This window comes from Osmerus mordax, unplaced genomic scaffold (genome assembly GCF_038355195.1).
Source record: "Osmerus mordax isolate fOsmMor3 unplaced genomic scaffold, fOsmMor3.pri Scaffold_107, whole genome shotgun sequence".
Classification (NCBI taxonomy): domain Eukaryota; kingdom Metazoa; phylum Chordata; class Actinopteri; order Osmeriformes; family Osmeridae; genus Osmerus; species Osmerus mordax.
In genome coordinates, this window is record NW_027120419.1 from 17,640 (window position 1) to 34,407 (window position 16,768).

Here is a 16,768-nt window from a genome sequence, read left to right on the forward strand (position 1 = left end):
GTGATAAAACAAATATCTTATAATTCAACATAACACAATGATTTGTTTGTTTTGATCAAATGTTAAATTTGAATGATTAATACAGTAAGCTAATTGCCTGTATTGAAATATCTGTTGGATTATTATCAACACGAATAATGTCAAAGTGTCTCATTGCTTATTCAATGGGGTGAAGTTTTATCTATGTTTGAGTTGATAGTCTATAACGCCATTATTATCACCTCTGTCTTGTTTTGATTACATGTACTACGTCTGGTGTAGCGGTGTAGTTCCTGACACTTTGTCACCAAGTTTATTATTACAGACTGCGCCCTTGGCTTCCAAACAGAGATGAGACGCGAGGAGAGAGGATTGAGGAGAGAGGAGGCGCGAGGAGAGATAATTGAGGAGAGAGGAGGGGAGGGAAAGCGTTGAGAGAACCCAAGTGCAGTCGGAGAAAACGCAGACCTCACATTTTCTCACCTCATTATTCCGCGCGAGTCTTATTTCCAGATCCGAGGCTATGTGACGTCCATGACGGAGCGCGCGGACTCAGTCCACCTCTCAGACGTCTCGAGGAGAGTTGGTTGTTGGTGCATCCAGAGTTATTTGAAATCATGTCATTTAGATTAGACACAGAGTCAACAAACTATATTGCAAAAGTAATCTAAAAAAGTGTCATAAATGTTGCAGATATTTATAATTGAAACAAAAAAACGAAAGAAGATACTCAAAACACCGTATTGGCCATGTTTGCCTGTTGAAGAGTTGCTATGCAGTATTCTTCGCGGTCATAGAATGATATAGGTCCCACCATCCACGGATTGATTTGTTATAAAAATAAATACAAATAATTAGTTGAACACTCCTCCGTTTTAGGTTAATAGGAAAAACTGAGAAGTTTTTTATATTTAACTGGAACAGATTTTCCACATGTCCACATTATGCTAATTTATTGTCTATTGCTATCACTTTTAGGGTTTTAGAAATAGATTTTAGAGAGCGGAGATGAGGAGGAGGAAGGAGGGGGCTGAATGATGAAGGAGCAACAAAAGGAAATGCTACACCTCTTCACCTGTCAATTGTGTCCAAGTACACAGGCGCCAGCCTGGGTGGAACAGCCAGAGAGAGAGAGAGAGAGACTTAGAGAGAGAGAGAGAGAGAGAGAGAGAGAGAGAGACTTAGAGAGAGAGAGAGAGACTTAGAGAGAGAGAGACAGAGAGAGGGAGAGAGAGAGACTTAGAGAGAGAGAGACTTATAGAGAGAGAGAGAAACAGAGAGAAAGAGAGAGAGACTTAGAGAGAGAGAGAGAGAGAGAGAGAGAGAGACAGAGAGGGAGGGAGAGGGGGAAGGAAAGAGAGAGAAGTGGAGGGAGAGAGAGAGATGAAAGAGAGAGGGAGAGAGAGAGAGAGAGAGAGGGGGAGGGAGGGAGAGAGAGAGAGAGATAGAAAGAAAGAGAGAGAGAGAGAGAGAGAGAGAGAAGGGGAAGGGAGCGAGACGAGATCATCTCGATCCGATGGAGCTGTTTAGATTGGGGCATCTTCCTCCCATCCTCCCCCCATCCTCCCCGGCCTCGAGCCCGCCTAGCGCCTCGTCCACAACGGCCCATTTGAGAGAGTGAAAGGGAGGCCCGCGTTCTCAACGTAAACACGCCCTATGCACTTAACTGAGTGTCCATTTGATGGTCGGTTTGTTTTGTTTGTGTTGGATAATGGACGATTAGGATGTTTTTAATAAGGTAAGAAGCCTTCGACAACAATCGTTATGGCTTACCAAACCCCCAAGGAATAGCTGTAGTGCAGACTCATTGCTTAAAGAACTCAGAGGTCAGAACAGACAAACCTCATGGCTCTGCCCATACCTCTTCCTTTGACCTTGGTTTAGTCCTAACCATAAACGATCAAGTTGTTAGATAAAATATATTTGCGCACCGACGCAATGAAGATTATCTGTGTTCGAAATAGTGTTACTGTTTATTAATACATCAGATTTTTATATGTGTTGCTATAAACTGTGTTAAAACTGACACCGTTGACCCACTCCTAAACCTGCACACTCAGACCTCCAGCCAGCCCCAACGAGGAAGTCTGATTTGATTAATGTTGGCCAATTATTTTACGTCAAAGCAACAGGTGGCGCGTTGGCGTCACTCCACAACTGGATTAGCAACGGATGCCGCGGAGAGCTCCACGAGACTGTCTGTAAATTAGTCTTGAGTTTTAAAATGTCTTAAAACGATTTTCACAAATTTCGACAATCATAGGCCTATGTAAAGCATGTTTATTTTATTTTTTTACATTTTCATTTCAATAGGCGTCAAATGATTAGTAAAAAGTTGTCAAAACGGATTCCAGCCTTTTGAATGTATTTTTTTTTCTTCTTCACGTTTTGTGAAACATCGCTCTGTTCACAATTAAAATATACAATCCAGTTTTGTTAATGCATAAAGATAATTACCTTTTTATATAGACCTATGTTCCTCCATCAAACATAAAACGTAATTGAAACTAATAAAACAGCTAAAGTCATTAAACAAAATATACAAATAAATTTACATACATTTATGGATTATAGTTTATAATCGGTTATAATCCTAAACAACTAAAATAGCAGCCTACAGGATAAATAACCGAAATTCATATAGGAAGTATAGGCCTATTTTGTCGATGTAGAAGTGATCTTATATAATTTGTCTTTTGACTATATAGTTGCAGAAATATTAGCAAATATTTGCTCAATTAAGCCTGTGTGCTTGTGTGTGTGTGTGTGTGTGTATGTTCTGAATTTGAAAATCAAAATCGGCAGGCAAGGCAGTTTGTATCATCCAGTGTGATTGTATTGGCTGGTGTAGGCCTTACATTTCAAATGCCTAGTTATTCGAGACTTGTTTGGGAACTCAATGGTTCAAATGCAATGGTTATCAAATAGCCTACCCTAGGCCTATAAGCCCACTAGTTTAAACGAACGAAAATGTTAGGTTTGTGGGCTACAGATAGGCTAATGATCTCACTGTTCGATTAAATCGTTATAATCTTATAAACAGCAAAACATGAATGTCCGTTTGCCCCAAAAAATCGAGTCCAAATGTTTAAACTGTGTCTGTACTCTTCTACAGCCCTAACCCATACAACAACGCACAGCAATTTAAGACAAAAGTTGCCAAAATTCAGTTCCAGAAAGTTATGGGAGTTGCAAATGATTACATCTCAGAAAGTTTAAATTAAAAAATGTAAAGGTTTCACGTTTGCTTTTCTCTGCCCTGGTCTGATGGTTGACGACCCCTGAAAGCGGCGCGTAAAAATTGAATTGTGGGGCTCCTCGCGCATCCAGAAGCGCACGGCGCGGCGTGGTTGTTTAGACAGCGCAGCGGCGGCCGCTAATAGACTCCATTAGGGCGAAGTGGGAGACAATATCTCTCTGATCCGTGACGGCTACCTCCGCCGGGGGTAACAGGCCAGGCAGGCCGACAGACACGTCACGTTCCCGTCAGGCGCCCATCAGTAAAGCCTGGATAATCATTTGGTCAGCGAGTAAACAATGAAAATACTTCCACCTTTAGGTTGTCCTTGTGTGTGGCATATAAGACTACCTGGAGACAACATTTGTTTGGGGAACACTATCTCCAGCAGACGCAAACGAATCAGATAAGCACTTGATAATAATCTCAGACAATTTAATGGAAACAAAACAACGTAAACGAACGAATGGTAGCATTATTACTAATAGTTACTATTTGTACTGTATAATTGCATTAATAAACCTACATGTTTTTACCATTGTGACGTTGATTATTATTCCAATACACCAGGCATATACACATTCCAAGCACACAATTAACCATCTACTAGGCTATTCATTTTCAGTAAGGTCCACGCTTGCATCGTTCAGGCCCGGAGCAAATAAACCAATGGTGGGACAGTACCCCCCCACCCCCACCCCCACCCCGAAGGTTGCCCCGGTGACGCAACCGTCTCTGTTTATACGCTCGCGCATGGTGTTGTATAAATTGCGGCGTTGAATGGTTTACCTAATGCGACTTCTGTTTCTCGTATTCTGTCACTGAGCGCGCCAGACCACTGTGACAAACGACCGTCTTTTACCGGCGGTGGAATTCAAGATTTATGTGGGAAGTGAAACGAGTATGAAACATGTTAACGACGCAAATTAGTAAATTCCACCACACCCACCAACAAAAAACACCCATTCGTTTAAGGGAAGGGAAGACAGATACCATGTTTGAGCTTTCTTCTTCGTTTCGTCGTCTTCGTTTCCCTCGTGCTCCAAATTCAGTAAAATTCCTCGAAACAGAAGAAATTAGTTTGATTGGCTTTAGCTGACCTCCCCCGTGGCTTGGGATCGATCAGGAACATTGGCTACATTTTTTTCAAACCATTAACAATGCAAACACTTCCGTTGTTATCGTTAGAGGGAACATGTAGCTAGATTTGAGCACTCTTGATAAATCGTTGTTGTTTTCAAGTAAGAATGTCCCCTTGCATTGTGGTTGCAGAGGTCTAATTGACTGACTTCAGCGGCATTACTTATTCTTGGCCCCAAAATGAATAATGGATCCCTTTAGAGAACATTTGCAATGTCAGTTTAATCTCATCACAACGGCTTAATTTTCCCTTAACATTCAAGGAGCTCAGTGAAATGATGAATTCATTTGCAGATAACACCAAGCATATGAGGATTTCTCGTACTGCGATATCTGTTATTAAATTGTTCGTTTACCCTTAAGTGGTGTGGTGGTGTGTATGTGTGTTTGTGTGTGTGTAGTCTAAAGCAGTGTATAAACTCATGAGCATTAGTGCCTGAGGAGGGGAGTACTCCATCACGGTGGAGACAGCCGGATTCACCCTTCCACCATTAGCTCGCAGTTCTTTCTCGCTGACGGTCGCGTTTATCAGCTCTCTATCTCATAAACAGTCTCCCCTGCCCGCCTCTCCCCTCTGCGGTGGCCACGGCTGTCTGCTTAACAACCTCCAGCGCATTTAACCATCAATTACGTCGGCCTGTACCGAGCCGGGGGCCGCCGGAGCACACCTCCCCTCGTGCCCTTCTCTCCCTCTTCCTCTCCGTCTCTGAACCCGAAAACCTCGCCTCGGATAACCGAGGGGTCCGTCTCCCACTCGGACAAGCGCAATGCAGCCCCCCGGGCCCGCGAGGCCTATCTCGTGGTGTCAGGGGAGGACAGCGAGGGAGATCCACATACTGAAACGACCCAGTCCTTTTACGCATATTTTTTTTTTTGGGGGGGGTGTTATTTATCTAAGATCTTGCCAAAAGTGATCCCCATTTAGGCCACTCGAGAAAACGCTCCTCCGCCTCAATCCATTTCGCGCTGCATTCCTTATAAGCTGGAGACGGTTTGGGAACGCGGGCACAGAACACCACCGCTTCTTCTGCGCTCTAGAAGTTAATTTGTTATGGAGGTCGTAAAGTTCCACTCACACGACCTCTGTCATCCCTCACGAGATAAATTAACTTTAAATGTGAGAGTACATTATCACGACAGCTTGTTTGTGCGTGTTTTACGGCCGTGAGGTATAGCTGTCCAAAACGGGCACTAACTGTTACAAGCCCACTAATCGTTTAGAAACAAACGGACCAACTGTTTAATTTCTATAACTAACAATGGACTGGAACGTGTATTCCAATCCAGTAAATAGATTTAAAAAGGTCTATGCTGTTGCATTTATCCGTTGTAGGCGAGTTTTACGCAGCAAGTGTGCGCCACTGACCGGTCCGGTTAAGAATATTCCTTGACCCGCAATTTACCCCCCCTTCGAAGATTAAGTATCGGTCTGACAGTGACCATCGCGTGCCGCTGCCAGTCCCCGACCGAGCCCCCGTGTTTACGCGGAGGAAGGGCCTGTTTCCTGGAGCTAACAAAACACAGGCTCCAGCGCGCGGCGCTACGACCAGGCGGGTCGCTCCGAGCCGGACGGACACAGCAGATAGATCAACGCCAACTCGACCCCGGATCGGACAGGAGTTCACCGCCAGGGGAAGCGTTGTACAAGCCGGGTCAAGGGCCTACCGCTGGTCGGGGCAGTCCATCAGCCTAACGAGAGCTGCTGCTGATTGGCTGGGCCGTGTTTATGAGGTTTCTCAGGGAAGGTTAGGCCCGTGTCCAGGTTATTACCGTGGACTAGTTCTAGTTATGTGTCTAAAACAGGGGGCCCGGTCTCAATCCAGAGATGCTGACTCCTTCCCTGTTTCCTAAGCAGTGTCTCCCTCCACGAGGGCAGAGAGGATGAGGAGGAGCACTCCCTGCAGCTGATCCCCTCTCCTTTCTACTTCTACCTGAGAGGGCCGCAAGTACACATGCTGGCTGAAGAACACAACAGTGTGTGTAGTGTGTGTGTGTGTTCACCAAGATGTGTAAATGTGTGTGTGTCTCACCATACTGTACATGTGGGTTTGTGTTCCACCAAAAGATGTGTGTAAACACGTGTGTGTGTGTGTGTGTGTGTGTGTGAAGGGTGTGTGTGTGTGTGTGTGAAGGGTGTGTGTGGGTGTGTGTGAAGGGTGTGTGTGAAGGGTGTGTGTGTGTGTGTGTGAAGGGTGTGTGTGGGTGTGTGTGAAGGGTGTGTGTGGGTGTGTGTGGGTGTGTGTGAAGGGTGTGTGTGGGTGTGTGTGAAGGGTGTGTGTGGGTGTGTGTGAAGGGTGTGTGTGGGTGTGTGTGAAGGGTGTGTGTGAAGGGTGTGTGTGAAGGGTGTGTGTGGGTGAAGGGTGTGTGTGTGTGTGTGTGAAGGGTGTGTGTGGGTGTGTCATGTGACAAGTGTCAAGGGTCTAGTTTCCTCCCAGCAGAACCTGATCATGTAATTGAGTCGTGTTCTTCTTCCAGGGCGTTGTAATGACCATGTAATGAGTTCTTATGGAGATGTAATGAGATTGGCAGGAGCCCATATGGCAAGAAGCACAACGCGTGTGTTTGTGTGGTGTGCGTTTGTGTGGTGTGCATTTGTGTGTGGTGTGCTTTTGCTGTGGTGTGTGTTTTTTGTTCAGTCTGTTTGTGTTCAGAATTCAGAGTGTTTTTGTGTCTGTGAGGTAATACATTCAGAACTCCGAATGTACGTTTCCTCACTAATATATTCAGAAGAAAAGACAGTAATGCAAACACTGTGATCCCTGTACACGACCCTGTGTGTGCCTCTGGTGCGTATGAGAATGGCGTGTGTGTAAGTGTACATGTGTGTGTACGTTGTTCCTCGGTGTGTGTGTGTGTGTGTGTGTGTGTGTGTGTGTGTGTGTGCGTGCGTGTGGACCTATTGACCTGTTGTGGATTAAGAAGCCATATGTGGAATGATCAGTGTTTCTGCAGGTATAATCGTAGCCTGGCGGGTCTAAGGTATCTCAGAGATGAGCCAATTCTGGAGACTACACTGACACACACACACACACGAGCGCACACACACACACGAGCACACACACGCACTAATGAGGAGGTGACTGATGTGTCAGCGATGCAGCAAGGCCTGAGGTGTGTCAAACCAGGCTCTTAGCAGGAGGAAACTCAGGGGGGCGAACACACACACACACACACCACACACACACACACACACACACACACACACACACACACACACACACTTCCAAGGCAGGTCTGTACATACCCAGGGTATGCTGGAGTTGTTGTGGTGAAGATCAGAAATAGAAGCCGAAAGAAGACCCTCCTTCTCCTCTTCTCCTTCCTCCTCTTCCTTCTCCTCCTCTCCTTCCTCCTTCTTCCTCTTCCTTCTCCTCCTCCTCTTCCTTCTCTTCCTCCTATTCTCCAACTTCCTCCTCCTCCTCCTCTTGTATCCAGGCAGGAAGTGGAGGCCATCTTGCTTCTTCTTCTTCTTCTACAGTAGGAGTGAGGCCTGCCAAGGGAAAGAGGAAGGGGCGGCAGGGTTGCGAAGGAATTCCTTCAAGGTCATCAGGCTCCGCCTCTCCATTCCAGCCAGCAGCCCATTGTGTGCACCGCAGTGACAAAGGAGGAGAAGAGAGTGAAAGAGAGGAGGAGGGCAGAGGAAAGGAAATGAGCAGAAAGAAGAAGGGAAGTGAGAGGAGTGGAGGTTGAAGGAGAGAGGAGGAGGAGGAGGAGATGCACCTGTGAGCTCAGCTGCAGCAGGAAGTCTGCTACCACAACCCTCCCTCAGGACCGGGGCTGGCTGTGTGTGTGTGTGTGTGTGTGTGTGAGCAGGACAAGCCTGAAAGGCAGAAGAGGGCTCATGGTCAGTGCAGAGAGGGCTACGTCCTAGTGTGTGCCCTGTCTGAACCAGAGCTGTCCTGACCCTGCTCCTGGAAACCTCCTGTCCTCCCTGAGAGGGAGACGGCCAGGGCCGCAGGGCACACACACACACACACTCACACACACACACACACACACTCACACACACACACACACACTCACACACACACACACACACACACACACACACACTCACACACACTCACACACACTCACACACACACACACACACTCACACACACACACACACACTCACACACACTCACACACACACACACACACACACACACACACACACACACTCACACACACACACACACTCCAAACATCCTTTGTGGGACGGCAGGTCACGTGGTCCAGACTGAGAGGAGAACATCCTTCCTCAGACTGAAGGGTCGTTAGGAGGTTCCAGAAGTTCTGTCGCCATGGAGACGAAAACTATTGTTGTGCCACTTTAAGTTTGGATGTAACTCACTGGAGGGGAAGTTGTGCTTGTGTGTGTCCATGCATGTCTGTGTGCCTGTGTGTGAGAGAGAGATGTGTACACAAGTATAAAATGTGTGTATGCGCGTGTGTGTGGGTGCTGTGTGTGTGTGTGCTGTGTGTGTGTGTGACCCCAGGGGGAGTAAACACGTGGAGGGGACAGGCCGAGGCTGCTGCTCTCCCTGTGTGGCTTCTCCTGTCAGCCTGACAGCCTGTTTGAGGAGGAGGTCATCCCACTCCTACAGCTCCCCTCCACACCGTCCACACAACCAGGACACGGCCCGGCCGGTCGCCCTGCTGCTGGGGGGCGGGGGGCAGGGGGGGGGGGGGGGGGGGGCAGGGGGGGGGTGAGGGAATGTGTGGAATGGAGTAGGGGACTGAGTACGGTATAACTTTTGTGTGGATGTTTTCAGAGAGATGGGAGGGTAGTTAGCCAGAGATATGTGTGTGTGTGTGTGTGTGTGTATGTATGTGTGTCTGTATGTGTGTGTGTGTGTGTGTGTGTGTATGTATGTGTGTCTGTATGTGTGTCTGTATGTGTGTGTGTCTGTATGTGTGTGTCTGTATTTGTGTGTGTGTGTGTGTGGAAGGGGGTGGGGGTCCTTGAACCACTGTCCTTGAGATGGGATGGCGGAGGGGGGAGGGGCTTCCAGAGGCAGCTGGCCTTCCACCCCAGCAGAGGGATCCTGCTCAGGGACGCCCTCTAGTGGAGACAGGGAGACATGACACTCCCTGAACCACACGCACGCATGGATGCACACACACTCTCACACACACACACACACACACACACATTAGTGTACATACACACACAGGCACACGCACACATAAGCACACACACGTGCATACACACACATACACAGGTACACATAAACACACACACACACGTGTATACACACACATACACAGGTACACATAAGCACACACACGTGCATACACACACATACACAGGTATACACACACACACACACACACACTGCTCCATATGATAAGCCTCTCCAGCTCAGGGTCGCTTGGTGGAAAACCCATCATGATATCCAGTTCCTGTCAGCTGGTGTACTGGCCTTGCTGGTTCCCTTGAGAACGTGGCCCCACCAGGAACCTAAAATAGAACTTTTTTTGTTCCCAGAAGAAGGCGGCCATCTTGCCCCGCCTTCCCATTTCTCTGTAAATCAGAGTACAGTAAATCTTTCTCCGTAAATATACTGTATGCATTTCCTTTCCTGTTCCGACCTGTCTTTTCTCACTCGCTCTCTCTTCCTATCTCTCTCTCCTCCTATCCTTCTCTACTTCCACCCTCCTCTCCTTCCATCTCTCTCCTCCCTTCCCTCCAGTCCAGACCAGTCAGGATTGATGTCACCGCCGGCCAGGTAAAACAAACAGCAGGCATGCGCTCCTATTGGACTTCACTCAACACCTGACCCCCCCGACCCCCCCGGTCCGACCCCCGACCCCGTCCCCCTCCGAGGCGCTGAGCTGTTTGTTGCTGTGTAACTCTCGACACAGATCACTTCCTCACAAAAAGGCCTTCCTGGGCTAGACTCAACAGAGCTTCTGGCCCACACACACACACACACCCCACACACACACTTCCTGCTCACACACACACACACAAGGCCATGCACATCAGCGTGACCATACCAAGTGGAGTTTGGAAGTGGGGGATTTTTTTGGGTAGGAGGTGTTTCCAATCCCAAATGCGTTCTCTCTTTTTGTGGGGGTGGAGGTGTGGAGGGTGAGGAGGGAAGTCACATTCAGACAGACGGTGTCTTCTTCACCAACAGGCCCTGGTCATCGTCAGCCCCAGGGGGCCTCCCTGTCAACCTGTCCCCAGTGACGCCTCTCCTCGCCCAGCCTAAACTCCCCCAGAGGGCCCCTGATCCCGGGAGCTCCACAAATCTGATAATTGCCTGGCTGACAAGGGTAGGGCTATGATCTTCCCTCCGAGCCCGCAGACCTCCACAGTAGACCTGCCTGCAGACCTCCACAGTAGACCTGCCCGCAGACCGCCACAGTAGACCTGCCTGCAGACCTCCACAGTAGACCTGCCTGCAGACCTCCACAGTAGACCTGCCTGCAGACAGCACCGCACTCGGATCAGGACACACAGTGGGGGGGCCGAGACTTGTACATGAAGGCACAGGCATGCAGGCTCTCCCTCTCTCCCTCTCTCTCTTTCTCTCTCTCCCTCTCTCTCTTTCTTTCTCTTTCTCTCTCACACACGTATACATACATGTAGACACACACACACACACACAAACGCACACACATCAGGAGTGAAAACATTTTACAGTCGAGGAGAAGCAATGGTGTGATGGGGAGGGGGTTTAGAGGGCATGCAGGTGCAGTACCCCTTGAATGCTACCACACACACACACACATCCAGGGACACCTCTTTCTGTTGGCAGGCGATGACTGAGGACAGCCAGCCTGCTCAGACATCGTTTGAGAGGAGAAGAAGAAGAAGGGGATTCCTTCCACTGGAAAATAACTCAACTATTGACAAACAGTCCTGTATCTTTACCCATGCTTCAAAACCTTCAGTGTGGTTCCTTCAGCGTTCACTACGAAACGATTTGATAGAACTGCACTTTGAATGACGCAAAGAATTCTGACAAAAAATTCCAGAACTGTGCTTAGAGTTCCATTTCGAATTCCAGAACTGTGCTTAGAATTCCATTTCGAATTCCAGAACCGTGCTAAGAACTTCATTAAGAATTCCAGAAAGGTGCTTAGAATGCCTTTCTCCTGCACTGCACTTTCCCAGTCCTTAAGTACTGAACAGATCCTTCCCCCTTCCCTCTCCCAGAAACATCTGACAGCCTTTGTCACGTCCATCTCCCCAGCAGAGAGACAGAGACAGAGAGGCGGAGAGAGAGGTGTAAAGAGAGAGAGAGACATTAGAGAGAGAGAGATAGAGAGAGAGATAAAGAGAGAGACACAAAGAGAGACGCATGGACGTCCATCACCTTGACAAATTGTCTCAATCACCTTCATCCTCGCAGTGCTGGCCTCTCACCCTTTGAAATACAACACTGTTGACGGCTCATGGCAGCTTTCTCCTCCGGGGGGGGAGGAGGAGTGGGGAGGAGTGGGGAGGAGTGGGGGATGAGAAGGCCCCCTTTCTGACCCTGACAGAGTGCAAAAGGAAGCAGTGAGAAGTGAGCTTCTTCGTGTGTATGTGTGTGTGTGTGTGTGTGTGCGTGTGCGAGGCTGTGCTTATGTGGTGAAATCACTCCACCAATACAAAAACATGCTTCTCTCTGGTCCGGGGTGGCGACAAGTGGGAGCTAGAGAGGTCTTAGCCATTCATCAAACACCTCTCAGAAGAGAGAGAGAGATAGAGAGAGAGAGAGAGTGGATGAGAGATCGAGTATGTGTTTGTGTCTGTGAGAGAGGCAGAGAAAAAAGAAAGAGAATAAGATACTTTGTGAGAGAAAGAGTAAGAGAAAAGATAGGGATAGAATGAGAGAGACACAGAGCTAGAGAGAGGATGAGAGAGAGAGCGCAGACACCTGCCTAGTCATGCTGACTGCACACTGCTTGCTAAGGGTGACATCTTGTGGCACACAGAGAAATGAATCTTATGGTGAAGGAAATTGATATCTGAATCAACATGAACTTTTCACTCTGTTAGGGCTCCTTTATTATTTCGTTTATTGTAGTTGTAGGCTTTCCAACGAATAACATCACATATTACATATTCATTTTAGATATAGACCTTCTGAATTACACAATTGACAGATGTTTGTTAAGGTGGGCCATTGCTTTGATTCGATCTGTTTCTAAAATCATAGTTTAAAGACTCAAATATGAAAAGAAGGTTTGCTTTGTAAAATCATACCATTTATTGACCTTTAATATTCTTAGCTGCCATTGGCTTTTTGGCAGCCCCTGTGAATGTTTCCTACAATCTCATTGGCTGAGGGATTCACGCCCTTTCCTTACCCCCCGAAAGCGTTGAAGGTTATCTTCGCTGTCTCTCCAAGCTACTGAACCGGGTACCCACCAAACACACTCCCCATCTCCCCATCACATACCCTGCACCGGGATCCGTTAAACCATGTCTTTATTCAGCGAGGTTCCCCAAGCGCCTCCGGTGGCAGTTTTTAAACTGACTGCGGATTTCCGTGAGGACACACACGCACAGAAAGTGAATTTAGGAGTCGGAGGTAAGTGTGACCATTTTATGTAGCTAACTTTAGCTAGCCAGCGCTGTCACTCTGTTGAATAGCCACAACGTGGGCTAGACGTATTAGCACTAGCAGTCAGTGCTGTACAATGTCATGGTTAACTAGGCTAGCAAGCTAGCTAACGACTGTCCCTTTGCATTTCAGTAAGCTGGGCAAATAACGGGGGTTTACTTTGACCTTCGCCGCTGTCATGCAAGCTAGTGCTAACTAGCTAATGTTAGCTAGCACAATGTAAACTAATCCGAGTTGAGGCTACATCTCAACGACGGATGGAGAACTAGCATGTATACTGCCAACAACTTGCATTTGACAGACTTGCTCATATATAAACTATGCATGAATTACAAAACGTGATAGCTAGCGGCTTGCGTAGTAACTAGCGGGTACTACTCTCCTCCACAGTCATTTGGTTACTCGTGACCACCTATGCACTTGTCACACCGTGCGCCCAAGTGACGCGTTAGCTTGCTCGCCAGCAAGGTGTACACACTGTCAATACCCGGATGACAAGCAGTAACTGTAGACTTCTGTTCTGAGACGACTCAGAACCTACAATTTAGCCGTAGTCTAGAAATATGTCTAGATTGAACAACAAAAAAATATGTTGGGTTTCTATTAGTGTCTTTCTAATCGCTCCTAATATGATTCTACTCATTATATCCGTGCATAACTAAATTCTAAAGCTCTTCCTTGCATAGTAACCTAAGTAAGAACATAACTGTCCCCTCTCACGCGATGCAGTCTGTCGAGTTGCACGAAAGGTCTGTTCCTGACAGGTTTTGCTGCACTTTCATAGCTCTCTGTACAATTGTTGGAAAAAGAATGCGAAATGAAGTTTAGGAAGCATTACTTGAGCTCAAACTAGGGATTTGTGTTGGTGTGTGTGTGTGTGTGTGGCTGCCTGTAATATGAAACTTGGCAGGCTGTGTGGGTTGCGAGAGTATCACACACACAAACACACTCCCATGTTCAGGGTGACCTCCAGCATAGTGTTGCACTACACGTACATGTGTATTCAGTAAAATCCCTGTGCAATACGATGGATATACATATCTTCCTTTCATACATATAAAGAAATATATCACTAATAACTTATAGATTGGTAAAGTAGGAATGGAGGGTGTATCTCAGTGGTAGAGTATTAAGTAAACCATAATGGATGAAGTCACCTGCTAAAAAAGAAACATACACATATTACTAGAGGGGAGTCAGATGGCCGAGTGGTTAGGGAATCGGGCTATTTATTAGAAGGTTGCCGGTTCGATTCCTGGCCCTACAAAATGACGTTGTGTCCTAGGCCAGGCACTACATCCTACTTGCCTTGGGGGGAATGTCCCTGTTTTACTGTAAGTCGCTCTGGATAAGAGCGTCTGCTAAATGACAAAATGTAATGTAATGTAAATGTAAATTACTCTTGCTTCAATGTTAACCTTTAAATTGTTTTCCCCTCCCTTCCTCCCATACCTTCTCCTTCCTCCCTGCACCTCCCCCCATCCCATCATCTCCCTGCCTCCCTGCAACTCCCATCCCACCTCCCCCCCCCCCCCCAGCCTACCGTACGGATGAGTGCCTGCCGTGGGTGCTGCCGGTGGTGAAGAAGGTGGAGCGGATGATCGTGGAGGACAGCAGTCTGAACCACGAGTACCTGCCCATCCTGGGCCTCCCAGAGCTGCGCTCCGCCGCCTCCAAGGTCGCCCTGGGAGACGACAGCCCCGCCATCAAGGAGAACAGGGTAGGGATTGGACCAGGCTGCTGTCAGTCAGGGAGTACAGGGTAGGGATTGGACCAGGCTGCTGTCAGTCAGGTAGTCCTGGGCTGAGGAGAGTTTTAGTCTGAGCAGAAGCAGATGAGGTCTAGTAGGAAGACATCTGGGTTCAGTTGACTCCTGAATGAGTCAGCATGTTTCTCTCTCTCTCTCTCTCTCTCTCTCTCTCTCTCTCTCTCTCTCTCTCTCTCTCTCTCTCTCTCTCTCTCTCTCTCTCTCTGTGTCTCTCTGTCTCTCTCTCTCTTTCTTTCTGTCTTTCTGTCTCTTTCTGTCTCTCTCTCTGTGTCTCTCTCTCTCTCTGTCTCTCTCTCTGTCTCTCTCTCTCTCTCTCTCTCTCTCTCTCTCTCTTTCTGTCTCTCTCTCTGTCTCTCTGCCTCCAGGTGGGAGGAGTCCAGGCGTTGGGAGGGGACCGGGGCGTTGAGGATTGGGGCGGAGTTTCTGCGTCGCTGGTACAACGGCGTCAACAACACGGCCACGCCTATTTACGTTTCCGCGCCAACCTGGGGTCAGTGGGCGGAGCAAGCACTCGGAGTCACAGAATATGAGGGGATTTTTGAGCAGAAAGATACATGTTGTTTTTTACTGAGTTTTGAGATGCTCATGTGTATTCCTTTATTCCTCCCCTCACCCCTCTTCCTTCCTCTCCCACTGCTCCGTCTCCCCCTCCTTTTCCTCTCCGGTTTTCCGTTTCTCTTCCTCCCTCCCTCCACCTTTCCTCCACCCTTCCTCCTCTTCCTCCCTGTAGAGAACCACAATGCCGTGTTTGCTGATGCGGGCTTCAAGGACATCCGTCCGTACCACTACTGGGACGGCGCTAAGAGAGGCCTGGACCTGGCCGGCCTACTGGATGACCTGGAGGTGAGAGGAGGGAGGGAGGGATGATAGAATGGATGGATGGAGGGATGGATGGATGGAGGGAGGAGGGATGGATGGATGGAGGGAGGGATGGTGGGAGGGAGGGATGGAGGGAGGGAGGGAGGGATGATGGGAGGGATGGAGGGAGGGAGGATGGATGGAGGAGGGAGGGATGATGGGGAGGGAGGGAGGGAGGGAGGGAAGGGATGGAGGGAGGGAGGGAGGGAAGGGATGGAGGGAGGGAGGGGAGGGAGGGATGGAGGGAGGGATGGAGGGGGAGGGGGAGGGAGGGAGGGGGGATGGATGGATGGATGGAGGGATGGAGGGAGGGAGGGGATGGAGGGGAGGGAGGGGATGGAGGGAGGGAGGGAGGGTGAAAGGAGAGAAGGACAAACAGTGTTAGGCAAGGCGGAGTTGATGGAAACATTGCAAAACCCTTGATGGTCTTGAAATTGTGCTGCCTTTAACTCTCCTCTTCCTCTTTCCTGATTGGCTGACAGAAAGCTCCAGAACACTCCATCTTCGTGCTGCACGCGTGCGCCCACAACCCCACAGGAACAGACCCCACCCCGGACGAGTGGAAGCAGATCTCTGACATCATGAAGGTAAGAGTCACCTCTACACCAAGGTTTCCTTTATTCTGTCTTCTCTCTTCTCTTCTCTTCTCCTCTTCCTCTCTCTCCTCTCTCACCCCCCCCCACCTCCTCTCTCCCCTGTCTTCCTCCCTCTCTCCTCTCTCCCCTCTCTTCCTCCCTTCTCTCCTCCCTCCCCTCTCATCCTCCCTTCTCTCCTCTCTCTCCCCTCTCATCCCCCCACCTCCTCTCTCTCCTCTCTAATCCTCCCTTCTCTACTCCTCTTCTCCTCCTCCTCTCTCTCCTCCTCTCACCCTCTCCTCCTCTCCCCGCAGAGGAGGAGTCTGTTTGTGTTCTTTGACTCGGCCTATCAGGGGGGCTTTGCCTCGGGCAGCCTGGACAAGGACGCCTGGGCCATCCGCTACTTTGTGTCTCAGGGCTTCGAGCTGCTCTGCGCCCAGTCCTTCTCCAAGAACCTTTGGCCTCTACAGTGAGGAGAGACACACACACACACACACACACATTCAAATATAAACACACACACACTCATACACGCATGCACACACACATTCACCACACACACTCATACATATATACACGCACATACACACATGCATATACATACACATATACCACACAAACACATATATATCTATGCATATACAGTACCAGTCAGAAGTTT

At 48.5% G+C, this 16,768-nt stretch overlaps 1 protein-coding gene across 1 annotated transcript; it reads left to right on the forward strand.

The window, feature by feature from the left end:
- Positions 1–12,673: 12,673 nt before the first annotated feature.
- On the forward strand, positions 12,674–16,562 carry LOC136939088 (aspartate aminotransferase, cytoplasmic-like; the record flags this gene model as incomplete). Its single annotated transcript, XM_067231959.1, is given in 7 exon segments — positions 12,674–12,873; positions 14,445–14,626; positions 15,040–15,063; positions 15,065–15,164; positions 15,405–15,517; positions 16,015–16,119; positions 16,422–16,562. Coding segments are annotated over 7 exon segments (774 nt in total), but the record flags the coding sequence as incomplete, so codon positions are not given.
- Positions 16,563–16,768: the final 206 nt, after the last annotated feature.